This window comes from Protobothrops mucrosquamatus, unplaced genomic scaffold (genome assembly GCF_001527695.2).
Source record: "Protobothrops mucrosquamatus isolate PMUCROS unplaced genomic scaffold, P.Mucros_1.0 scaffold453, whole genome shotgun sequence".
Classification (NCBI taxonomy): Eukaryota; Metazoa; Chordata; class Lepidosauria; order Squamata; family Viperidae; genus Protobothrops; species Protobothrops mucrosquamatus.
Genome location: NW_015386776.1, coordinates 1,311,723 through 1,338,484, shown reverse-complemented (window position 1 = coordinate 1,338,484; position 26,762 = coordinate 1,311,723). Strand labels below are relative to the sequence as shown.

General features: G+C 38.9%; 1 protein-coding gene across 1 annotated transcript; it reads left to right on the top strand.

Annotated features, from left to right (window-relative positions):
• Window positions 1–5,708: 5,708 nt before the first annotated feature.
• Window positions 5,709–26,492, top strand: EDNRA (endothelin receptor type A; the record flags this gene model as incomplete). Its single annotated transcript, XM_015816451.1, has 6 exons — window positions 5,709–5,833; window positions 7,792–7,990; window positions 16,038–16,190; window positions 18,234–18,367; window positions 24,767–24,875; window positions 26,055–26,492. Coding segments are annotated over 6 exons (861 nt in total), but the record flags the coding sequence as incomplete, so codon positions are not given.
• Between the last annotated feature and the right edge of the window lie 270 nt (window positions 26,493–26,762).

Sequence of the window (26,762 nt, the reverse complement as noted above, 5' to 3'; positions counted from 1 at the left end):
TTGTAAAGTGGTATTAACACTTCACGTGATCTTGATCCTATCCCTCTGTTAATGCAGCCTAGCACTGTGTTGACCTTTTTGGCAGCTGCAGCACACTGCTGGCTCATATTTAGGCAGGGCTTTTTTTCTCGGAGAAAAGGTGGCGGAACTCAAACCTGGCCACGCCCTCATCAAACCCTAGGACCGCCCCTTTAGAGAACAGGAATGCAAGTAAAATTTGGGAGGGGCTATTTCCGGTGTGGGAGGGGCTATTTCCGGTGCGGCCGGCCCGGAAAAAGGTGCCGGAACGCGGTTCCGCCGCGTTCCGGCTGAAAAAAAGCCCTGTATTTAGGTGATTGTCCACTAGGACTCCGAGGTCCCTCACACAGTTACTATTATTGAGCCAGGTGCCCCCCTATACTATACCTGTGCATTTGGTTTTTCTTGCCTAAATGTAGAACTTTGCTTTTTTCACCATTGAATTTCATTTTGTTAGATAGTGCCCAGTGTTCAAGTCTGTCCAGATCCTTCTGTATCTTAAGCCTGTCTTCTGGAGTGTTGGACTAGAATGTGATAATGTTTCAGCATAGTATATTTGCGGATCCAAGCAGTGTGGGTTTTTTTGTAATTGACTGATGGAGATTTTGACAGTGCACAGATTTTCTAACTATTGTCCCAGATTTTTTAATATGGCAACCAGTCTGCTGATAACCACTGTTGGTTTATTCCATAATCTTTCAGTTTTGATTTTCAGCTCTTTGTACTTTGTTAACTGGTATGTTATGAGACAAAACTTTATTAGTCTTGATTAAAATAGCCCACAATATTTTAACCCACTCGTTATCAACTACTTTTTCAATGTTATCTTCCCTCCAATTTTTTATTACTGGCACATGATAAGTTTTACAGATGTTCCAGTAAATCATTTGGGTGACTATATTATGTTGTTGTTTATAATCAGCTTATTCAATCTTGCAGGACCTGAGTATATGATCTACTTACTGTTTCTTCTGCTTCTTTGCAGAATCTGCACTTTGAATCATTTGATGATTTTTCAATTCTGGCCTTGATCGAAGTAGTTCAAATAACTTGAATTTTGAACAACCAGAATTAAGGCACAAAGTGGTGACAGTCTCTTCTGCTGTCATTAGCAACCTGTCAGATCCCCTTTTAAAATTATCTATACAGGCTGCTATTCTATTATTTTTAACTAAGGTGACCAACTTTTTTACAATGAAAAGGCGGACACAAATAAATTGAAGAAAAAAATATCGTAAATAAAAGAAACATTTTATTCATTGCAACAATAATACAGAATACACTATAATATGATAAATGCATAATAAAAAACATTTGTAACAATAACATTTTATATTGTAATTATGCTTACATGCCGCGCCCCCGCCCACAGCCACCCCGCCGGCACTGCTGCCCCGCCGTGTAGAGTGGGCCCTGCGGCTCCCAAAGCACCAGCTGCACCGGCTCCGTTCCCGGGGGGCAGCCCGCCATTGACACACCCTGCCTGCAGCCACCCCGCCAGCACCACCGCCCACCCTGCACAGCCCCGTGTAGAGCAGGCCCCGCGGCTCCTACAGCACGGGGGCAGCTGGCCACTGCCGCCCCTCACACCCTCGCCCACAGCAGCCCCGCTGCCCCTGCCTCTTGCGCCCACAGCCATTATTGCCCTTGCAGGGCTGAAGATCAAGAGAAAGTTACCATGGCTTCGCCGCTCCAGTCTCCTCCAGGTAGGAGATGGTGTAGTTGGGTAGGAGGGAGGGGTGCAAAGTTCCTGCCAATTTGCCTTCGCTGCAGACAACTTACATGTGCAAAGTTTGCCGGCCGGGTGTTTTGGCACGCTCAGCAGCAATTCCTATTGGCTTTCGAAAGCCAATAGGGGGAGTAGTACAGCTCATGCAAAAGTTGAAAAAAAACCATCAAAAAAAGGTGCCGGAACGCCGTTCTGAGCATTCTATGAGAAAAAAAAGCCCTGCAGATTATTCAAATATCGAAAAGGAGGACATGTAGGAGGACACTTTTTGAGGGAGGATAGAACTCACAAAAGGAGGACTGTCCTCCCTAAAGAAGGACGGTTGATCACCTTATTTTAACTATGGATGGTGCAAAAAAAGGCTTTTGTTGTTTTTTAATTTTTCTGCAATTAATTTCAGCAGATGTTCTAACCTTACTTGTCTGTATCCACATAATCTACACCATGGTATGATTTATAAACCCCTACCACATGATCCCTTACATTTGTTCCAAGCTAAAAAGCCCCAAGTGCTGTGGCCTTTTCTTTTGGAAAAGAAGCGTCTACCCCCTAATCATGTTGGTTGTATCATTGTATGAACAGTCTTTTTTATCCTTTCTAGCTCTGTACTTTCCTTCTTAAAATTCAGTGATTGGAACTATACACAATACTCTGAAAGTGGTCTCCTCATAGTCTTGTACAAAAACATTGTTATTTTAGCAGTTCTATTTTCTAATTTCCTGATTGAAATTCATCTCCTAAAAAGAGAATTTGCTTTTTATACAGTAATTGCACAAAGGGTGCAATTTATTTTCAATAAATAGAGTCCATAATAACGCTAAGATCTTTTTTTAATCAGTCACAGCCCATTCCAATCGTGTGCAGAAAAAAAAAATGAAAGCTGAGATTCCAAGAAATTAAATAGTGGGCCATATTTTACTTATTGAAAAATATAGAACAAAATGCAGCACTATATTAATGGTGCCAGAATGCTGTTGTTTGGATTGATGTACTCCTATTAGAATTCCATTGAAGCACTGAAGAGTTGATTTCTTCTCCTCCTTCAGTTTTATTTATTTTATTTTCAGATACTTGATGCCCTGTAGAAACTTGTAAATATTCATTCCTTACACTGCTTGTTTCCTGGCCCTATTTTTTTTACTTTTACTTTTGGGTATTCTAGAAGGTTGTGCTCAATTTGCTGATTGAATACTCATATAGAGATAGTACTGTACATAAGGTTTGGCAATTAGATCATACTTTGTATACTTTATTTTGATACAAAAAAAGAGAAAAGTTTAAAGTAACTGTCAGGCTATTTTCATTTGCTTAATCTGTGATTATATCATTTATAGAAGTTTTATTTGATCTTCATTGAGTCTTTAAAATATGTATTGGGTTAATTTTTTATTCTATTACTTTAAAACATTTTGACTAGGTTCAAGCTTAATGCTAAGAAGTTTTTTTCCATAACCTTGGTTTATTGAATAAATTATTAAGCCACATGCTGAGTTTTAAATGAGAATAATTATGTTCATAGGATCAAGCTACTACAGTTCAGTGCAATGTTTAAGTAGAAGAATATTTGATTCACTGAAATTAGAATTAGCACCTACTGTGAGAATTTTCTCTGGTTTTCTGAAGTTTTTCTGAGGTTCATGTGCAAATAATAAGTCACTTTTAGAAAATTTATCCAAGTAAAATTTATCAGCATTTGTGTCTTGTTTGACAGAATGAAAAAACCAAGGTTAGAGGGAGGGAAGGCTCAATAAGTTGTAATTGTCTGGTCAGTTTTCCTGAATTCCAGAAGCAAAACCTTAAAATATTTGAAAGCTTCTGGTTTCCGTTTATAAATTTGGGGTCAGAATTGTACTATGCAAGACATTATTCAGCAAATTTATTTTGAGAAACATAGTTTCAACTTTAATAAAGATATATAGTATTTAATGGTACATCTATTAAAGCAGATTGGATTAAACTTTGTTAAATTTCATCAACAAAATATAAGAAGAAAAAAAAGAAGGATTTATGTTAGGTTGCTACCCTGCCCTGAAAACCTGTTCAGCAAAGTCTCCCCAGTGAATATATTATACACATGGAATCCCTGACATCAACCCACTGAACAGAAAATTGGAAAGAAAAAGCAATATATATGGGAATTCAAGTATATTTGGGAAAGATATGTTACTTGTTCTGGACTTTCTTTTCTTCAGAGTTATTGGTCTGATTGTTGCCACATTACAGTCCATTTAAAGTGGAAGACATTCTGAATGTACCATGTGCTGCTTCTGTCACATTGTTTTCACCAGGTGTGGATTAAGTGGCTACACACTGGTGTTATCTGTGGGAGCAGCTGCCAGCAAGCTTCTAAAACTTCCTTATTGTCCCTTAGGTTATCAAACTCTGAAGAGCTTGTAACCCCAAATCCTGTTGCAATAGTGCTTGTCTATTGTCTGATTCTGCCACTTGGGCTGGGCTATGAAATATCAGCTGGAAAGCTGGGATAGGGGGGGGATTGGGCAATTAAATCACATTCCACCTGTTTTCCCAAGATTTTTTTTGCAATTAGGCTTTCCTGGGGTTTCTGATGCATCACACAATTTGCTATGGAGTCTTATAATGGATGAGGATACATCAATAGAGTCATTTGATTTACCACATTTGTGCCAAAGTCAACAACATCACAGTCATTTCTCTATATGGTACACCTCAATGACTAGAATGCCACCCTTTGATACAAAGGATACAATTTAGTAAATAGATTTTAGAATATAATCATTAGGAAATTGAATAAAGTAAAAGGTCTGAAGAGTCATATCAGAGAACCAGAAAGGCCTGATTCCACTTTAGTTTTCCATGAGTTCTGTATATTAGTGGAAGTGATAGTAATCTATTACTGTTGTCCTTTGGTTGGACAAAATGTATTAGCTGCTCCAGAAGAGCAGTATAACACCTTTCCTTCCCAGTAGGCCAGGCATGTCAAACTCGCGACGTCACGTGATGTCGCGCGATGTATCGGAGCTTTTTCACCATTGCCGGCAATGGGGTGGGCGCGGCTCCGGTATAATGAAACCGGCCCACAGGCTGGCAGTTTGACACCCCTGCAGTAGGCATTCTTAATGCCAATTTATGCTGACATCATGATTTATGGAAGTGCTTGCCTGCCTTACCCAAGACCATGTGCTGAATTTTTGGGTGACAAGTTTTCAGCTGACTTAACAGTTTTAGAAAGGAGTCAGGTCTTTCTTTCTTTCTTTCTTTCTTTTTCTTTCTTTCTTTCTTTCTTCCTCCTTCCTTCCTTCCTTCCTTCCTTCCTTCCTTCCTTCCTTCCTTCCTTCCTGTTTAGCTTGCCTGCCTGTCTGCCTGCCTGCCATTTTTCTGGCTTTCTGGCTTTCTGGCTTCCACTACAGTTTAAGTGTATTTTCTGCTCAATATCACAAGCTATTTAAATTGGTGAATACAGAGGAAGAAGACTTCAGGGACCAGAAGAAATGAAGCATAGGAGACCTACTTGCTTCTCAGAATGGATGTATGAAACCTTGGATTAGAGTTGACAGATAATGCTTTGAGCACAATTGTCATCTAAGCCTTGTCGGAATGTTTATTGATAAATAATGCTACATTGCTTAAAATTCATTGCATATTTCTTTTGTATTTCTAGAAAATAAACTTCCCTTTCTAAAATATGTAAAAATATTTTATTCAGGCAATCATCAGAATCACACTGGCCATACTTCATTTTCTAGGATGTAATATTCTTGATTGTGGCTCAGGATAGTTATAAATGCCGGAATCCATTGAAATCAGCAGGTTGAAGTACATTGCAATTCATGCTAAAATGTGGGGACTTCAGGCTTAGTTTTACAATATCGTAATAGTAATGTACAAATAATACTGCATATACTTGGTTCCATTGTGTGCTCATGTTTTCTATATGTACTGTACATTTTAACTGTTTCTTTTTCTTTTTTCTGTCTATTAGCTTCATTTTCCAAGGGCCTTTGGGATGATGCATTTTGAACAATTTCTTTGCCGTTTTTTTCCTTTTATTCAGAAGGCATCTGTTGGGGTCACTGTTCTTAATCTCTGTGCTCTAAGTGTGGACAGGTAAGAAATACATTATTCCCTTCTGTGAATATTTTTCATATATGAAAAATTATCAAGATAGTCCATAACTGAATATTATATAATGACCTGGAGTTTTAAAATTTTATTTAGATAAATAGCTTCTTGCTTAATTTTCAAATTCGGCTCCTCATCCTGTGTTGTATTTCATTATATTATTTTTCTCAGTCTGACAATACTTCATTGATTAGTTGTAAGACACCAAAATATTTTTTAATAAAGTGAACCAAAGGAATGGCCATGAAATTATCTGACACAATTTTGATCATATCACATCTAAGGTATCCCAACTCCCCCCCCAAGGCCCCAAATAAGTGTGTTTTAGAGAAAACTGAAGGTCCACCTTACTTTAAATGCTTTTCACCTCTTTAAAAATCCCTGATTTTTCAACTGGCTCATTTTTTTCCATTGGAGGAATTAATGGTTTGAGTGGATACACTAGACTTTGTATGACTAAAGCAACCATTTTGTCCATTAATACATTTCAAGAATGTCTACAGTTGTAGCTGTAGCCATATCAATGACATCATTGATATCACTAGTCAAATCCTTTATAGCCAAAAACCAAGGAAGTGAGAAATTAGGTCCTGGCTACAAGAAAATTGCCCTCTCTTCTTAAACTTTCAGGGGCAAGGCAGAGAAAGAATATCTATCATTGGAATGTCTCTCTTTGAGATGGTGTGCATCTTGTGGTGATAAATGGTTACAAGAAACTACTTTAGGGATCTATTATCTGTGGGTAATCTACAGTTACATTCACAGTCTAAAACTGGTGGAAATGTAATAATTCAAGTATGAACCAAGGACCTAGGAAGTGTCAAGGTAGTGTATAACAATATTACGGTTCATTGCACAGTCAGCCATATGTTTAGATTAGATTTGGCATTTTTATTAAGCTATCGAGTCCTTCCCAAGGACCTGGGATAGGCAGATGTGGATGTTTCATGATGTTAAAGGTATCGTCGCAGGATGTAAGGTATTCTGAGTAAAGCTGCCTTATGCAACTGGGTGATTTTGTCAATAGTGATGGTGTTCAAGTGGTGCTCCAGTTGTTTGGGTTTGGACCCAAGGCACCCATTACTATTGCTATTAGTTTTGCTTTCTTTTGCCACAGTCATTCTACTTCTATTTGCAGGTCTTTCTATTTTGTGATTTATCTCCAGTTTTTTCTCTTCTCTTCTGCTCCCTCCAGGTATTACAATGTTCGGTATCTAGACTTTTTTGTCTTTCTTTTCAACTTATCAAGGCATTTATTATTATTGGTACTACTTTTGCTTTCTTTTGTCATAGCCATTCTATCTCTATTTGCAAGTCTTTGTATTTCATTTTCTCTAGTTCTTTCTCTTCTATTCTGCTGTCTCCAGGTTTTTATTATTATATATACCTGACAATGTAAAACCATAGCTGCCAGTTCTTAACAACATGCATCAAGTTCTACCCAGGAACCTAGGATATCATAATATATCAACATAGTACATATGAGGAGTCAATCAGGGTGGCCTTTTGCAATTTACAGATGGAAATTTCATCAATGCTGTCTGTGTTTTTTTTTGTATGGCACCCAGAATGCTAACAACCACTGGGACCACCATGGCTGGTTTATGCCAACTTTGATTTTCAGATTTGATAATCTTGTCCAATTTTTGTCTTCTATGATCCCCTAGTATTCCCATATCAATTATCTACATTTTCTTCTTTTCAACCAACCTTAAATCTGGTCTATTATGAGCCAAGACTTTATCAGTTTGTATTCAGAAATCCCACCATATTTTTAATCTGCTCATTCTTGACTACCTTGTCAACTATGTATTTTCACAAATTTTTTGTTACTAGCACATATTTGAAGAATCTTAAAATGTGCCTGTTTATGTATTATGCCTGTTTTGAAAACTTTTATAAAGAGCTGAAGCTGATAATATAAATTTCTCTGTTTATTTTAGATACCGAGCAGTTGCTTCCTGGAGTCGTGTTCAGGGAATTGGTGTCCCTTTGACTACCGCTATTGAAATTTTTTGTATTTGGATTCTTTCCTTTATCCTGGCTATTCCAGAAGCAATTGGTTTCACCAGTGTTGATTTTGTTTATAATGAAAAACGGCTCAAAACCTGTTTGCTAGTAGCAAGCAACAAGTTCTTGGAAGTACGTTACTATATCAGCTATGCAAAACAATTTTGTTGTGATTATTGTTTGTCTTTTAATCAGTAACACTCCTAATTTAAAGAATTAGAATTAAGAAAAAGTGTAAGGGAAAGGTGGGGAATGATAAAAAAACAAATTTATCAAAGACTGTTAGTCTTGAAAGTTCAGTGTTACTTATGGATTGGTAGGTGATATGCCCCAAATATCAGTTTCAGATAGGTATGTGTGCATATGTGTGCCTTTGACTCAGTACTGACTCCAGACAATTGTGTGGAGTAGCCCCTGCATTTTGTGGAGTAAGATTTTGAGGGGTCATTTGTCCTTGCCTTATTTCTAGGGCTGAAACAGAGTGACTGGCCCAAACTTACCAATAGCTATGCCTCCAAATACTATTTGCAGAAGAACAACCATATAAGAAGGAATGTTTCCTTTATCTTCTGCTTGTGAGTATTCCAAAGGCATTTGGTTGATCAGTGTGGATAACAATTCTCTTGAACAGAGTTGCAAAAATCTAGGAAATATATATATGTATATACGCCATGACTCAGAAAGTGTTAAATCATTCATAGCTGTACCAACATTAAAGTTTTTCTCCTTGAACTGACAACATCAAACAGCAATTGCAGATTAGATAAGATCAAGTGTCTATAAATGTGTGAGGTTGTTGTAGTGTTTATTGGCTGTGTCAGGCTGATATTGACTCATAGTCTCCATACATTAATTTCTGGTTTGCCATAATTTCACTGGTGATTCTCTCAACAGTTAGATATAATGGTCCAGTAATCTATTAGGTTTATGTAATAAGTGTAGATTCCTGAGTTTGCAACCTTTGACTTGATCCTTAACTTTGGGGCCCTTATTATTTGTATCACAGGGCTGTAACTGGAACTCTGAAACAATAGAATCAAATTGTAGAACAGGCTGAAATAGCAGAACACTAAAATGGTGGAAGTAACTCTTCCCCCACCCCTTTGCTTTCTGAAAATAATATGTAGGAATTTGAAATGAAGCATTTGTGTGGCCTATGTATTGAAAATATGCTGTTGGTGACTCATGTATCTTTGTCTGTCTGTCTGTCCGTCCATCCATCCATCTATCCATCCATCCATCCATCCATCTTTATTCAGCTCAGGTTATGATAAAATGAAGTATAGTAGAGACAGAATGAAGTATAGTATAGATAGAAGAAGGCAGAGTTCTACAATTGGACCTGCCCAGCTCCTGTTATAATGTCATAGTTGTAAGTAATTTTTCTGCAAGCTAGGATGTACTAAAAAGAGAGGGCAGTCAAATTGGAAGGCTTAAACATTCTCTTTGCTGGATGTATACCAGATAGTCCTCAAGTTATGAGCATAGTCAAGTCCAAAAATTGTTTTTAAGTGAGGTTTGCCCTATTTATTACCTTTTTTACCACCTTTGTTAAGTGAATCATGCCGTCATGACATGAATCTGGCTTTCCTGTTGGCTGTGCTTGTCAGAGGCTGACTGGGAAGGTTTCAAATGGTGATCGCATGACCCCTGGGCAGTGCAACTGTCATAAATAATGCCAGTTGTAATCCCCCCCCTTTTGATTGCGTGACCATGGCGATGCTGCAGTGGTCATAAGTGTGAAAATGGTCATAAGTCACAGTGCTGTTGTAACTTTGAACAGTCACTAAATGAATGCTTTTAAGTCGAGGACTGCCTGTATACGTATAATTGATTTAGCACCTTAACAGAGATTCTGTAAAGGCAGGGCAGCATCTGGCAAGGACAATAACTTTAAAGCTGGCAGTTTGCCAACTTAAAGATGGATAGATTAATCCAGGGGTAGGCAACCTTGGCTCTTTTATGACTCATGGACTTTAACTCCCAGAATTCCTGAGCCAGCCATGCTGGCTCAGGAATTCTGGAGTTGAAGTCCATGAGTCATAAAAGAGCCAAGGTTGCCTACCCCTGGATTAACTCAACAAAAGACAAGATTTTCATCTCTTCAGTTGTCAAGCTACATTTCAGTAACTGGTCTTTTCAGTAACAACATACCTGTTGTTTTACATACTTTTTCTATTTTTCTCTGAATCCCTGATAGCTTACATAAAAGAATATGTTTCAGTAGGAGCTTTAGTTTTCTGACTATTCCCTCATCCCATTTCTGAATGGACCACAATCTCATCTCTTCCAGAGAAAAAAGAAGCAGTAAGAGAGAGTACGTGGAAGAACCAGCTAGAAATAGTTAAATAGTTTCTTCCTCTGGCATTCCTCTTACAGCTGTTGGAAGTTTAACAAAACAAAGCACTACAGAAAAGATAACTATGACAGCTTATGATTTGTCAAATCCTTCCCATTTTGACTTAGGAAAAATAGCTAGTTCTCTTACCTTTCCAAACACATTCAAAGTTATATTAAGAGGTGCCCTAGGTTGCAAAGAATTATCTTTTCTTGTGGATTTTGGAGACAATCAAATACACACAGAGAGATGTGTCTAAACCAGAGGTCCCCAACCTTGGCAACTTTAAGACTTGTGGAATTCAATTCCCAGAATTTCTCAGCCAGCCAAGCTGGCTGAGGAATTCTGGGAGTTGAAGTCCACAAGTGTTGAAGTTGCCAAGGTTGGAGACCCCTGGTCTAAACAAAACAGAAGCTGAAGCAAGTCAAAGAGGTTTTTAAATACATGAATCAAGGCTAAAAGGATGAATTAAGGCTAAAACCTCTTGATATATTTTATAGCAAATCTTTGAATAAATTGTGCAGGTTAATATCAATAAAACGTAATAGTTTTTGATGGTTCTTTTGTGTTTTCTTAGAAAACATTTCATTATTTTTTAAGTCCACTTTTCCAATGTTTGTCCTAGAATCTAAATCCCAAAAGGCCAAGTGCCTTAGGGAACATGGGAAAAGGCACATTTCCAGGAGAAAACTAGTTCCATGTGGACTTATGTACTGTAGATCAGGGCTCACCAACCTTGGCAACTTTAAGACTTGTGGACTTCAACTCTCAGAATTCCCCAGCCAGCCATGCTGCCTGGGGAATTCTGGGAGTTGAAGTCCACAGGTCTTAAAGTTGCTAGGATTGGGGACCTCTGCTGTAGATAAAAGGATACCTGTGCCTCTTATATCAAAGTACAACATTGGTTTATTGTAAAATCTGTGTAAGTTTTAACAGCTTTAATTTATAATTTGAAGACATCTCGGTTTACTTCTTAACTTCAAAATCTCACATTTTAAATACTAAATAAGATTGGTTTTTTTTATCTTTTTAGCATTATTTTTTCTCTAGCATAGTGACTTAATGCTGGTAGAAGGAAGAGAGTTTAGTCCAAACAAGATGTGCCTTTTGGGGGGAAAAAAAACTATTTATCCTTTTGTTTGTAAACATCTTCAGATTTTTCATCCTGGGAGTCTTCTGATTGAGTCATTTAATTATCTAAAAGCCTTGGGTTCTATCTTCCTGGAATTTTTATTATAAAGAGCATCATAAATTTATGGCTAAAAATGACTAAATTTTGAACTGCTGCCTTTCAAATAATAGTAGAGAAGAGAGATCCATTTGGCCTTGTGTAAGGTACCTTCATCTAAAAGTTGAAAAGGACCCATCATTGTAGCCATTGTAAAACTTGCTTATATTTTGTGCAAGTGCTTTCCATGGCTGAAGTCAGCTGATAGTTGTGTTCTTTTAAGATAGGCATAGTGCTATTTCAGAATAGTACTAACTTTGTATGCAAAAGCAATTTGAATAACAGCGGACAGGCATAGAAACGGTTGTGCAGTTTAGCTGCAGAAAAAGACCCAGCAGCCATTTCAACCATTAACACTAATCACTTGCTGTACACGTTAATCTGCAGATCAAGTCAACAACCTGACAGGTACAGGGAGAGAGAACTTAAATTAAAAGAATCAGTGTGATGAATCAGTCCAATACAATTTTGGATTGCATATCTTGCCATTTCCAGTTATGAAGGCATATTCAATGTGTGCTTGCATAAGAGTATCCAAAATTCCAGAACAAGCGTTAATTTCTTGGTGTCATCTGCCTTGAAGATGTTCTGCTATCATCTATTATAAGGGTATCTCCTCTACATACGTACTGGATACAGTGCTCAGTTGAAGGAACTTCAGGAGCAGCCCACTCTGCTGGAGTTACATTGGTGCAACTCATGTAGATGTTGTATCAATTTGTGAAATCTAGATCATAGAGCCTTGTTAGGAGAATCCATTTGGATCACATTTATGCTAACTTTGCCTACTTTTAATAAGAAGCATGCCATTAAAAATTGCCTTTAGTTCTATCGTTGCTACATTTAGCTAACTAAAACTGTCTCACAGACATTCTTAATAGCATTCTCAATAGCATCATTTGTGAGAAAGACTATGTTGGTTGTGAACTTTATAAACTGTAGCTTTAATACATATAGCAGGATCTGGTAAGGAAAGAAAGGGGGGAAATCCTACTTTTGTGTGCTTACTTCACATATAAACAATGCCTATAAATGAGAAAAAGTAAAGCACCATTTATTAAGATTATATTAATTACAGTAAAGGTTTAATCTAATTCCAAAGTTAGCTTTTCTGGTTAGTTATGCATAAACAAAATAGCAGAATTCTGACTACAAGGAGCCAAACATAGTTATTTGCGTAATGATATTCTCATATGGAAAATAACATCAGAATAAACAACTAAATGAAAAGGAGATGGGAACAAAGAATCCCCTAGATACCAATCCAACTCATAACAAATGATTAGGAATAGGAGCTGTTTCACTTGACATATAAGTGTATGTTTTTGTATGTGTTCCTGCTACTTATATATAGAAATGAACAGAAAATGCATATAGGCAAGACTGATATTTACTCAGACCACCAATTCTTTCTTCCTGCACATGATCAGCATACCATGCAAAGGGTTACATTCCAGGCAGGGGGTTAAAACAACTAGAGAATCAGAGTAACTGGAAAAAGCAGGCTGTACTCCACATTTTCCAGACTAAGACATGTTAAGTGGCCTCTTTTTGCTGGACACATAAGCAAGACAGTTAATCTTTCAACTGATAGCAGGGCCCAATTATACATAGAAGACATTCTTAACCTGGACCTTTTGGAATCAAAGCCATTCTTAAAAGCCTTAAAAGGTAACAGACCAGACTTTCTGTTAGACAGGCAATTCACATGACTCCTGGTGCTCTTTGATTTTAATATACAGATAGGAGGTATTTAATCTCTGGGATTTAAATCAGTTTTGATAATACAATGCTATCCACCAATAAGCACAACACATACAGAAAGACAGAAGACAGATCAGAATCTAAGTGCTCTTATTCTCTGTAAGAGAATTCTCTTATTTTTTCCTATCTTCTTCCTTTCTCAAGAGACTCAATAGGCTAATTTAAACACCTTCCTTATTCATCTCTTGCCAATTCAGCCTGGTCCATACTCTGTGTCTTGGTTTTAGTTTATTTCTTCTTTTGTTTATATGAGAAGATACTTAAGGTGAGATAGGGGTATGTTGTATTGCACCCAATCATCTGCTCTGCTGTGTAGAAACTACTGAGTGTTTTAATTCTACAACATCTGGGGGATTATAGGTTCCCTGGGTTAAATAGCAGAGATCACAGTTGTTTGCATATAAATCCAAATTATATAGCAGTTCAAAGACTAAGATAACTGCAGGAAAGGCAGTTAATGTTATTTTTCACAGGTGGCCTCCACATAAAACATAGAATGGGATTGTTTAAGCATTGTCCAGCCTAGTTTATACATGACAAATAATGAGTGAGTACATGATTCACCAAAAGCAACCAGGTTAGGACTTAGCACATTATATGAATCCAGCCACCCAGTTCAGCTAAAGAAATTACAGTTATAAGACTACTTATGCATGTCTGTACAGGATGTTCATTTGTTTGGAGAAGGAATGTCCTAGTCAGGGGAGCCAGGAAACTGACCTTGGAGGAGTCCAGAGAACATTAGGCAAGTAGGTGAAGGAAAAAATATGTGTTATGTCCAGATAGGCAAAATACAAAGAGAGTTAGGCTAGACCCGCTGACTCCCTGGAGTTCAAGAGGGAGGGAAAGAAAGATTGAAGCAAACCTGCAAGACTTTGTTACTAAAGACTATCTCAAAGTATACAGCAGTCTCTTCCTGACAGTTAGTTTTCTGATGAAATTATAGTTGTAGGCAATGAGCTCATAATTGTTGGTCTTATCTTTAAGAATAATTGTGGTTAAAAATAGAGAAAACAAAACTGTAGTGTTGTTCTTGAGCAATAGCGTATCAAATGCATATCACTGTATCTTTTTAAATTTTAATAATAATAATAATACAGTTGAAAGAGACCTTGCAGGTTTTCTAGTCCAACCCCCTGCTCAGGCAGGAAACCCTATACCATTTCAGACAAATGGCTGTCCAGTCGCTTCTTAAAAACTTCCAGTGTTGGAACATTCACAACTTCTGGAGGCAGGTTGTTCCACTGATTAATTGTTCTAACTGTCAGGAAATTTCTTAGTTCTGCTTCTCTCTTTGGTTTGTTTCCATCCGTTGCTTCTTGTTCTCCCTACAGGTGCTCTGGAGAATAGTCATGAAATAGAAAAGTTATCTAAGTTAACATTGCTTAAAATTACCCATTGAAGCCTTAACAGCCATCATTTGACTTTATGGAAATTTTATTCTGGCTGAACTTTCTTTAGTTAATGATTTAATTATATTTGTAGCCCACTTTTTTTTCCTCTGGGAGTTCAAGATGTCAGATCTGGAGAATTTCCACTAATTTTATTCTCACAAAACCCCTGTAGGTAGGCTGAACTGAGAAAATGGTTAATTGGTTAATTAATTGTTAATTAATGGTTAATTAGGACCTAAATTTAGAACTTTCTGGTCCAAATCTAACACCATTAATCAATAGATTACACTGGATCTTTCATGCAAATCAACAATACAGTATGTTACTGGAAAGCAGGGACTAAAATGTAGTTGGACTAAAAATATAGTCCAATGCTATGTATTCTGCTGATGCAGTGATCTGGTTGCCTATGTCAGTGTGTATGGATAGAATGTGTATGTGTGTATTATGTCTGAGAGGGGGGGTATTAAAGATTGTGCAATTACCAAAAAGGAATAGTGGGAGAAAGATTTGCTTTCACCCCTATTTATAGCTATTTTGGAGCAAATATTTTCTGAATATAGCGAGACTTTTTAAAAAGGTATTCAAAGAGTAATCTACCGGTAGAAGTAGCTTTGATGCATTCAATAGCTTCAGTAGCTTTAATTCTAAATAGACATTGTTTTGTATTGGGCTGCTTTTTTATGCAAAAATGTTGTTAGCCTTTCTTTTCCAAATATGTTCTGAAAATGTGTTAGGGAGGTGTATTATGAACCATTAAATAATGCAACTTAATTCCATTATTACTTCAAATTAAATCACATTCTCATTATTCCATTTTGTTTATGACAAATATATTAGAAAATTTCAAACATATGCAAAAATATATGTTTAGTGCATGTGTATTCTGCTTATCATCCAGGTGCTAAATGTTCAACAACTTTTCTGCGATAATTCTGCTGATATGACTGGCCAAAGCTGATTTATTTAGGAACAGGAGAAATATGATGTAGCATTTCAGGCAGCAGAATGTCTTAAATCAATCCTGATTGTTGTGAGATGGTCTTTTCAAATCAACGGCAAAAATAGAAATATTTCCCTAACAGTTTCTAATTGGTCATATTTATGCTGGTTACTCTTCTGCGTAGAACACAGGTGGGAATGATAGCCTTTTTATGACATGTGGACTTTATTTCCCATAATTCTGGGAATTGAAGTCCACAAGTCATAAAGGAGCTATGGTTCCACCTTTGGGGTAGAACAATTTCTCAACTTGGCACTCTCCAGAAGTGAGAATCAGCTAAATATGTTCAAAGAGGATAGCCATTGGTCTAAATCTTGAGATTTGAAATCCACAGTTTTGGAAGCTTTTAGTTGAGAAAGCTGGTAAAGAATGTAGCCGCATATTCTATGGAAATTACAGAATTGTACTGCAAGTTACTTAGCCACAACCTGTCACGTTTGATGTCTTTTCAGTTATACATTAAAGTAAAAGAGTGGTGGCTCTTTGGTTTCTATTTCTGCATGCCACTTGCTTGCACAGCATTCTTTTATACTCTGATGACCTGTGAAATGTTAAACAGGAGGAAGAGTAATTTGAGAATTGCTCTCAGTGAACATCTTAAGCAGGTAAGGAGAAAACGGTTTTGACATGCATTTCCAGTCACTGTCACAAAAGATTTATCCTGTAAACTTTCGATATCATCAATATTCATTCTGAGAACAGAAAAATGTGTTTTGACTTAGTATAGTTGGGCAATCAGAACATTAGGGCAATTAAGAGTGTGAGCAATTAATGCAGGTAACCTGTTACAGAGTTCAAATTATTTCCTACATGGAATTTTTGTTCCCTAAAAACCTTTTTTGATCTAATACCTACTTTGGGTGTTGGGTCTCAGCTGCTATAATTGCCAACCATTTATTTATTCATTTATTTGATAACGATCAACTTCAAATGACTTTGGGCAGTTCACAATACACCAAAACAGTATAAAATTAGTATACCAAAGAATAACAAAACAAGATGACTGAGAAAAATAAAAGGAAGAGCAAAATGGTGAAAATGGCAAGCCCCCCAAAAAATATACTGCCCACAACTGGCATCCAACAAAGCAGGCACCAACTACCAAAAGAAATGAATGAATAGTCTAAGTCCTGGAAGAACAGCCAGGTCTTTATAGCTCTTCAAAATGTCAATTGAATGGGAACATCAGGGACCAAATTTCCTAATATTTTATTATCAAGAAATATCATCTTTCTCTAATTCTTTATTTTGATTTTTCTCTTCACCATTCTATCAATATAAAAGCACTGCATTTGTCAAGGGTTTCAATTTAACTTTAGTTTAATTGTATTATTTAAACCAAATTCCTGAATATCAAGTTGATGAAAAAGATTAATTCTGTTTTAAGTGCTCGGGGATTACAGTATCACAAAGTTTGATAACTTATAACATTTGGTATCTTGCCATATTTTTAAAGTTTTGATGAAATAATACAGCTTTTTAAAAGCATGTGGATACAATCTGATTATTAACCACTTTGATATTTCTTATTTTGAAATGTTGGTATGTTAAATTATGATGAAACTCGTTGTCTAATTTAAATACTAAACCTGCTGGGTCTAGGATAATTTGCCACGGCCAACTCGCTATGGGACAACTTGCCACAGTCAACTTGCCACGGGACAAAGAATTACACTAATATCAAAGAAATGATGGAATAGAATAATTAAAGAAAGGAAGCAAAAGGAGGAATAAAATGAAACGTGAATGACAAAAATTAAAACATTTTAAAAATTATTTTAAATACTTAAATTGAATTGTTGAATTGTCCCACAGTGAGTTGGCCATGGTGAGTTGGCTCTGGAGAGTTGGCTGTGCCAAGGGGTCCCATTCCATCCTCTGCTTGCACATGACCCTGGGAAAAGACGATGTCACCACTTTAAGGGTGATAGTCACTTTAATACAGTGGTTCTCAACCTGTGGGTCGGGACCCCATTTGGGGTCGATCAACCATTTCACGGGGGTCGCCAAGCAAGGCTGTCCGCCATTTTTTTTGTCTGCCATTTTTCCCCCTTTTCCGGCGGGTGCCTTACCTAACTTGGGCTGGGCCAGCTGGTGGTCGGCCTGCTCCGTCTCTGCTGCTTGCTAGCTACGCCTCGGCCGGCGCAGGGGGCGGAACCACACATGCGCGGCGCTCCCGGGCAGGGAAAGTCCTCGACTTACGACCGGTTGGGTAGTCCTCAACTTACGACCAGTTTAGTCCTCGACTTATGACCGGTTTAGTCCTCGACTTACGATTGGTTTAGTCCTCGACTTACGACCGGTTGGGGTCGCGGCATTAAAAATGTTGAGAACCACTGCTTTAATAAATAGAATGCAGCAACATTTCTTTCTCAAGTGAATTCCATGAATACCAGAGATCCTATGCTGCTGTGAGGTCCAAAGCCTTCTTCATAATTTTTGAACTATAAGCACTTTCTCTGATACTTTTTTAGTTGTAATTTTTTTGTTCCACAAGTAAATATATAATTTTGACAAGTTGTTAGAAATAAATGAACCTTTTCTTCTTGACTATTGCTAATTTGAGCAATTTCCATATTTTCCTCTTCAGTTGCTTCACATTTGCCTTGGCTTATGTTTGCAGATCATTGTCTTTTTTTTCCCCATAGCGCCGAGAAGTTGCTAAAACAGTTTTCTGTTTAGTTGTGATTTTTGCTCTCTGCTGGTTTCCTCTGCATCTAAGCCAGATACTGAGATCAATGCTATATAACGACAAAGACCCCAACAGATGTGAATTCCTCAGGTACTATTTTAATGTATGATATTGAATAATTTGATGATAGATGAATGCAGCAACACAATAAGTGAGTTAACATGAATACATAACATTTATTATTTATATTTTATACAAGTATTTATATTCTGCTTACTAATGAATTCTGTACAGTTTGTGATAATAAAAACATGACCATTTAATCAACATAAAACATAATGCTCCTTAGCAGTTAACAGCTGCCCCAAGATACTGTTGGTTGCCTTGTTTAAGGTTCTCCTGTCTCAAGGACCTGCAGAAAAGCACTGTTTTTATTGCTTTACTAAATGCTAGGTCAGCGGTTCTCAACCTATGGGTCGCGACCCCATTTGGGGTCAATCAACCATTTCACGGGGGTCGCCAAGCAAGGCTGTCCGCCATTTTTTCCCCTTTTCCAGCGGGTGCCTTACCTCCCTTGGGCTGGGCCAGCTGGTGGTCGGCCTGCTCCATCTCTGCCGCTTGCCAGCTATGCCTCGGCTGGCGCAGGGGGCGGAAGCACGCATGCGCGGCGCTCCCGGGCAGGGAAAGTCCTCGACTTACGATCGGTTGGGTAGTCCTCGACTTACGACCGGTTTAGTCCTCGACTTACGGCCGGTTTAGTCCTTGACTTACGACCGGTTTAGTCCTCGACTTATGACCGGTTGGGGGTCGCGACATTAAAAAGGTTGAGAACCACTGTGCTAGGTGAAAGCCATCTTCACCTCTGGGAGCAAATAGCTCCTAAGTGAAGGGGCTGCAACTAAACAGGTCATACTCCAAGTCCCCATTCTTGAAGGAATGAACATCCAAACTACTCCTTAGCTATAACACATATAGAATGAGCAGAAGCCACCTGAAATAGATGGTCCCAAAGCAACAAAGAATTGAGCAAAAAAGAGCCTTATAGATACTGACCACCATCTTTAATTGATCCCAGGCAATTTGATTGCAGGCAATCAAAGCAGTTTCTGCAGCATAGGTGCAGTGTGACCGAACCAGCTTCCACCGGACTGCAAGCAGGCCTCTATGTTCAATGCCAACTATAAGTTTGGGACATCCCTAAAACTTAAGGGCATCCTGTGTAAGATTAAATAGTCTAACCAGCAAATGATAGGAATGTGACTCACTATAGTCAGTACTTCTGTTCCAGAAGAGTCACAACTATGCACATCCAACCTGGTCAAAGGCTCTTCTGGCCAGTCTCCAGTGACTGCACTTATCAGAGCCATGAATCCAGGATAAACACAGCTAACTCAATAGCTTTTTCAAGGAAAGTACAACCAATCAGGAGCCACAGATGTAATTACCTTTATATATCAAGATTTCTTTTCTTTTTCTTTTCTTTTCTTTGTATCTTTAGACCAAGGCTTTTCAACCTTTTTCACTGATTGTACAACTTTTAGGATATGGCAATATTCGAGTACCACCAGTCGCCTAGAAAAGTGTCAAAAACTTGATGATCCCCCCCAAAAGGGAAAAAGTGATAAAGTACAGGTAGTCCTCGACTTACAACAGTTCGCTTAGTAACTGTTCAAAGTTACAATGGCACTGAAAAAAGTGACTTATGACCATTGCAGCATCCCGTTGCAGGGGTCATGACCATTGCAGGATCATGTGATTTACATTTGCATGTTTTGGCAACTGATTCATATTTATGACAGTTGCAGTGTCCCGATGTCACGTGATCCCCTTTTGCAACCTTTTGACAAGCAAAGTAATGGGGAAACCAGATTCACTTAACAACCATGTTACTAATTTAACAACTGCAGTGATTCACTTAACAAATGTGGCAAGAAAAGTCATAAAATGGGGCAAATCTCATTTAACAAATTTCTCGCCCCTCCACCTTTTATATCCTCTCCTCTCTCCCCCTCCTTTTATATCATCTTCTCTCCCCCCCTTGTCCTGTTATATCAGGGGTGCCAAACTTGATTTCATTGAGGGCCACATCAACATTGTGGTTACTGTCGGAGGGGGAGTGGGGCTGTGTGACCAGCTGTACGTTGCTGAGGTTGAGAGGTCTGGGGGGGATCCAGGGGTCTTCGGTGGAGGGGGTTAGAGTTAGGGTTAGGCTCCTTCCCTCCTTCCCTCTTTCTCATTCGCATCTCCTTCCTTCTCCCTCCAAAATCCTGCCCATTCTCATGCAAACGCCTCTCCAAGTCTTTCCTCCCTCCTTCTCTCTCTCTCTCTCACACACACACACACACCGCTTCTCTGATAAAAGCCTTTTCTCTTCTGCTTCTTTCTCTGGCGTCTTTTTTTCTCTCCCTCTCCCGTCAAAACTGCCTCCTTTTATATCCCTTCCTGTCTCCGCCCCCTCCTCCTCCTTTCTCTTCTGGGTGTGCCGGAAGTGCCAATCCTTTGTCTCGCCCCAGCAGCCCTGCAGCTCCTGAGGACTCTCTCATGGCAAGTCCTGCGCTGTGCCGCTTTGGCTCATTTCCTCCCCCACTACACTTGGCTAGGCTGGGCAGGGCCGCATACAAGCTGCCAGGTGCCAATGTACCACCGTACCACCGGTTGAAATGCTCTTGTTTAGACAGCCAAAGACTTTGGTACCCAGAGACTCAAAAATGTCTTCAAAGGTCTTTTCCTTATTGTTAAAAATAGGTTATGGTGGGGTTTTTTGTGGTTAATTTTTCATTAATGATATACTGAACACTAACTGCATAATTTTAATAACATAAATTCATTAATATAAGAGTAAACATGACTGTTCTGTCTTTCTTCTAGTTTATCTCTACTTTCTCCTTAGATAGGGTGTTCAACCTCTTGGGAGACTGCAGTTCCATTTGATTTTTAAGTAATATGCTGGGACCATTTTACAAAAGGTGGGGAAGGCCAGGACAAAAATTAAACTTGAATTAAATATAAATGTAATTAAACTACAATAAATTAATTATACCATTAATGCAATATATTTAATAACTTAACCCTTCTTCAACATTACACATTAAAATTCAGCAGCTATTTGGGGTGGAACTAAAGAGTGGTGTTCCCAAAAATTAGGGGGCCACAGGCAACTTAAGGGACTAGGTCAGGGGTCAGCAACCTTAAACACTCAAAGAGCCATTTGGACCCATTTCCCACAGAAAAGAAAACACTGGGAGCCACAAAACCCTTTTGACATCTAAAATGAAGATAACACTGCATATATCGTTTTTTACCTTTATGCTATGTATAAAAAAAACTATAGGGTGTTGCATTTATGAAATCAATAAACTGCTACAAAGAAAATAAATTTTTATTTCTGCATGCAACAAAAACATTTTGAACTCCCCCCCCCAAAAAAGATGCTGGGTCGAAGGTTACTTTCAAATAAAATACTCAGTGTCTATTTGAGTCTTCCTCGTATTTATGAAATAAAAAGCCGGTGCAAACTATAAAAACTACAAATAGAAAAATAGAAAAGAAAAAAATTGCGGGGGGGGGGGGAGAAAAGGATAGGAGAAAGGGGGAAAAAAACCTTTCTCCTTCATCCCAACAGGTAAAAATAATTTTAGTAGCTTATCTACCATCTTTAAATACAGCATACTTATCCCCATACCTCATCTCTTAATTAAAAAAAATCAAAATATTTCATTAAACGTTCTTTACTAAAAAGTCCAGTAAGGACAACCACATATATTCATATTCTCTCTCTCTTTCTCCCCCCTTTCCCTCCCTCTCTCTCTCTCCCTCTCTCCCCCCCCTCTCCCTCTCTCTCCAATCTTCTGCTCACCTGGCCAGCCGGCCTCACGGTCTTCTCCGACAAGCTGACATACCGCGGACATTCTTATTGGGCTGGCTTTATACCGGCGCTCCTCTCCTGCCCTTGCTGCGTTTCCACAGCCAGCCATTAGTATGGATGATGTTACCTAGTTGGGTCGTCAAACGTCATGAAAACCATGCTGGCTGAGGAATTCTGGGAGTTGAAGTCCACAGGTCTTAAATTTGCCAAGGTTGGGCAACACTGGTTTACACAGCGCATTTCCATGTATCTTCAGTGCAAGTCAGAACTGTAGCCATGTTTCTTGCCCCTGGCATGGAGGGTTGGCAGCCCACGTGGCCTCTCAGCAGCAGGGAGGATTGGAACCTTGCTCACAGAGCAAAGCTTGCAATTTCCTTGTGGTCTAACTTGGCACAAAGTCCTTGCACTCTAGAAGCCAGGAGGCAGCGAAGGAAGCTGCTCTGTGCCTGGGACCCTCCTTTTCTGCATCGAGTGTGTCACCACCTAAAGGGGAGGCCACCAATGTAAGCCCTGCCCTGGATTCTGCATGCGGGGAGAACCCAGCGCTGGGGACTGATTGTTTACCTCTTCCTGATTCCAGGTTGATTTTTTCTTCATCCTGGGATGCCAAGCAGTTCCTGACCACTCATCCTTCATCCCACATTCCATGTGTCTGTTCCCCACCCCCTTTGTAAATAAAAAGATTTCTTAAAATGTCTGTCCATCCTCATGCCTTGAGGGAGGACCACACAGGTCTGAGGTCCTGGGAATGGGGAGTGTATCTTGCGGGAAGGTGGGGATGGGGGTGGCCATTCAACTTTTTTCTCTCACTGTTCCCCTCCCTCTTTTTGCTCCTGAGCCTGCCAGAGCTACCTGCTGGGTTTGGCCAATTGATTGTGAGCCACTGGCAGCATGTTTGACCAAAGGCTGCAGGGCAGGAAAGTTGCAGCCAAGCCAGCCCCTAAGATGGGAGTCACCCCCCGAGTCGTTTCTCCTCTTCCAGTAGGCAGCCCTTGGGAAATTGACAGATGCCGTCACCTGCATTTCAAAGCTGCAGGCCCAAGCAAATAGAAACGCAGCCTGTTTGCCCAGAGCTGCTTCGCCAAGGGCGCCAGTTGGTGATTGCTGGGGGTTGCAGGCGGCAGCCCGGGGATCGATTTGGAGGCACAGAGGGGAGGGGAACAGCCGAGGGCTGCCCGTGTGACCTTGAAGCAGCCACCTTTTGAAGTACCAACGCTGCTCCAGCCAGGCTCGAGCCAGGCAGAGCAGGTGATGGGAGAGGAGCGGGCCGATCACCTTGCTGGCAGCCGGGACTCCGGCACGCCTTTCTGGCCAGCGGGGCCAACGGTAGCACCAGTTGGGTATCACAGGGGCTGTGCTCCCTTGGGGCTGTGGCTTGCGGGAGGGCTGGCCCACTCAGCGGAGGCTCCAGTGGGCTGTTCCCAGGGGGGATCCCAGGGCTGCCTCATACAGCTCCCCAGCCACATGGGGATGGGGCCAGCCCGGGAAAGAGACTTCCTGGCTGAGCTTCTCCTAGGGGGAGGGGCGCCCAGGCAAGGGCCAATCAGGAGCCCCGCAAGGCGGCAAGCCCGCATGAAGAGAGAGAGAGAGAGAGAGAGAGAGAAGGGAGGTGCAAGTGCCTCTCTCTGTCTCTGTCTCTCTCTCTGCAAATGGGAGCTGCAGTAGAAGGCTGAAAGAGCCGCATGTGGCTCTGGAGCTGCAGGTTGCCGACCCGTGTTCTAGGTTATGCACCTTGCCTTTGTAATATCATGTTACCTGTTTTTGAAGCAGGTTAAAAGACAGCTGCCTTCCAGCTATTCCAGTAATTATCCAGGCAATCTTATAAATAACCTCTATTGAGCCTATTCCCAAATAATTAGAAAGAAAGTAATCTTTAGGTCTATGTCTTCTTAATTATAAACAATACAGATACTATTTACTTATGAACAGGCACTTAGCAACGGTTCAAAATTTCAATGAACCAACCAAAAGGTATTTACAACCTAGTTTTGATGGCCACCCTCCACCCCGCCATTGTGTGATTGTATTTTGGTGCTTGGCAACTGTCCCGTATTTACAGCTTTTTGCAGCATTCAGTGGTCACATGACTACAATTTACAATGTTTTTTTCCTGCAAGCTGGCATTTACTTCTATTTTGTCGTAAAAAAAGCCCATTGTGGGTTTGCTTAACCATCACTGTGTTTGCTTAATGACTGCATCGTTTGCTTAGTGACGGGAACATTTACTTAGCATCTGTAGTGCTCACCTAACAACCACTGCAAAAAAGATCATAAAATTGGGTGAGATCACATAACCTGCTTAACAACCACTTTAGACTTTATGACTTTAGATCATAATTCTGAGCTCAGTTGTAACTCGAGGACTTCTTGTTATGCCATCATTTTTCCTGTCAAACCCACATTATATTTTAAATGGCTCCAGAATTTTACTCTTTCTAGCCCAAGGTTTTGTATTATGCTTCTGTTCATTTATAAATGCTTTGTTATTTGAATTATGTGCTTCATATCCTTAATTCTTCTAATTCTTCTAAGCACTTGCAATTCTGTTACCTATTTTTACCTGAGACACTGGAGAGTTTTGAAGAAGACACAGCTGTAGCATCATAGTTTCACAAAATTATAATGGCTGGGGGAACATCTGTCCACCATTGGAGGATTGTAACATTTTCTGTTTTTGATCCTAGTTTTTTGTTGACTTTGGATTATATCAGCATTAATCTAGCAACCATCAATTCCTGCATAAATCCTATAGCACTCTATTTTGTGAGCAAGAAGTTCAAAAACTGTTTCCAGGTAAGAGCCAAAAAGATTAAATTAAACCTATCAAAAGTAATATTGAAGAACAAAATGTGAAAGATGAATAGAATACTATTCATCCTTTTCCAAGTTGATCCCATATTTTGAAATATTGATGTTTAAATTTTATAACCTGCTTTCTGCCCAAATAAACATTTAGGAACATTTATGTAGATGTTTTACAACAGTCTTTTCCAACTTTCTTTCCTTCAGTTATGTTGAACTTTGAGAATTTCCAGGATTTTCTCATAGTGGCTGATAATTCTGGAACTTTTTCTAATACATTTGAAAAGCATTGAGCAGGGCTATTATATTCTGATGTCATTAAATCTCAGATTATTTTGATAAATTTAGTCACAAGCCTGTCTAGTTTTACACATTAGATGGAGACATATATGAAGGTTTATTCCATAAAGAGACGAAGTTGTTTCATTTTTACTAGCACAATGGCCATTTCCGCCATTACTAATGATGCAGCTATTTACAAAAAATAAAAAGGCTGATTTATTTAGTTCTTCAATATTTATACATATTGAATTTAGATCTTCAATAATTATACATAATCTCAGAACTAAAAACTTGAGTTTCTTTACTTCACATTACAGTTAAGATGGAAACAACAATTATCAGTGGAAAGTTCCCAATGGGGAGGGGATCACTAGTCAAAAAGTGCCAAAATGATAGAAGCTCAAGAATTATTATATTGTAGTAAACTCAGCATAACTCAGAAATAAGATGTTGCCACTTCTTTCATAATTTAGTCCACTTCTTGTTTTTAAGAGAAGAGAGAATTAGCTGACATACAAATCATATCAGTTTCTAACAACCCCTGTTAAGAGAGCCATATTTTTCCATCAGTTCAAATCTCTTTTCTAAGTTTCAAAGTTTTGTAGTCTAGTTAAGCTGAAAGTGTGGAACAATGAAACAAAAGAAGTACATTTTTCTTATCTGTTTACATTTAACTACATATTAATCACAGTTTAGCAAGAAATTAGGTATGCTTAAAAGTAAATTTACCCTGTATTTTATGGTTACTACATGTTTCTCCATTTCTGAAGTGTAATTTCACTCAGGCTTTCTACAATCTGGAGAATTCTGCTCTCTTTAGTGAGCCTTCACTAAAATAAATTAACCAACAAACAAACCAGTAATGTTTGGAATTTTTTTTCTTGCCAGTCATGCCTCTGCTGTATTTGTCACCGGACAGGAAGTCAGATGTCCTCTGTCCCCATGAATGGGACCAGCATTCAGTGGAAAACTAATGAACTGAATAATCACAATACAGAGCGGAGTATCCACAAAGACAGCTTAAACTGAGATTCAGCAAAGACTGTGCTTCTGAATTTAAGGAAAAGACAACAGATACAATATCTAGAATTCAACAAACTTATTTATTTGGAAGCTCTGTGCTCTAGCACTTAATTCCAGAAATGAGCAGAAAGAACAGTTGTGCATAAGTGAATCTCTAAATGGATTCCAAATGGTTCTTTTTGTTATAAAGAAATTCACTTTTGGCAGAAACAAGAACAATCGACCCAGTACTCTGCCAAGTGTTCACAGATTTCAGCCAGAACGTCTAGCTGTATGTTATGTTGCATATTCTGTTATATCATTTTAATTTTATAATCTTATTGAATTTTCTTGGATATCAAGAATTGTGAAAACGTAGGACCTATAGCTATTCTGTAATAACACCATTGTTTTTTCAGGAAATATTTTAGTTAATCCAGAGGTAGTTCTCAACTTACAACTATAATAGGGACTGGAAAATGTATTGTTAAGCACTGCTTTCACTAAGCAAAGCATCACATATCTACATCCAATTTTACCACCATTTTTACATGGTCAAGTGAATCACCATGGTTGTCAAGCAAGATATCACAT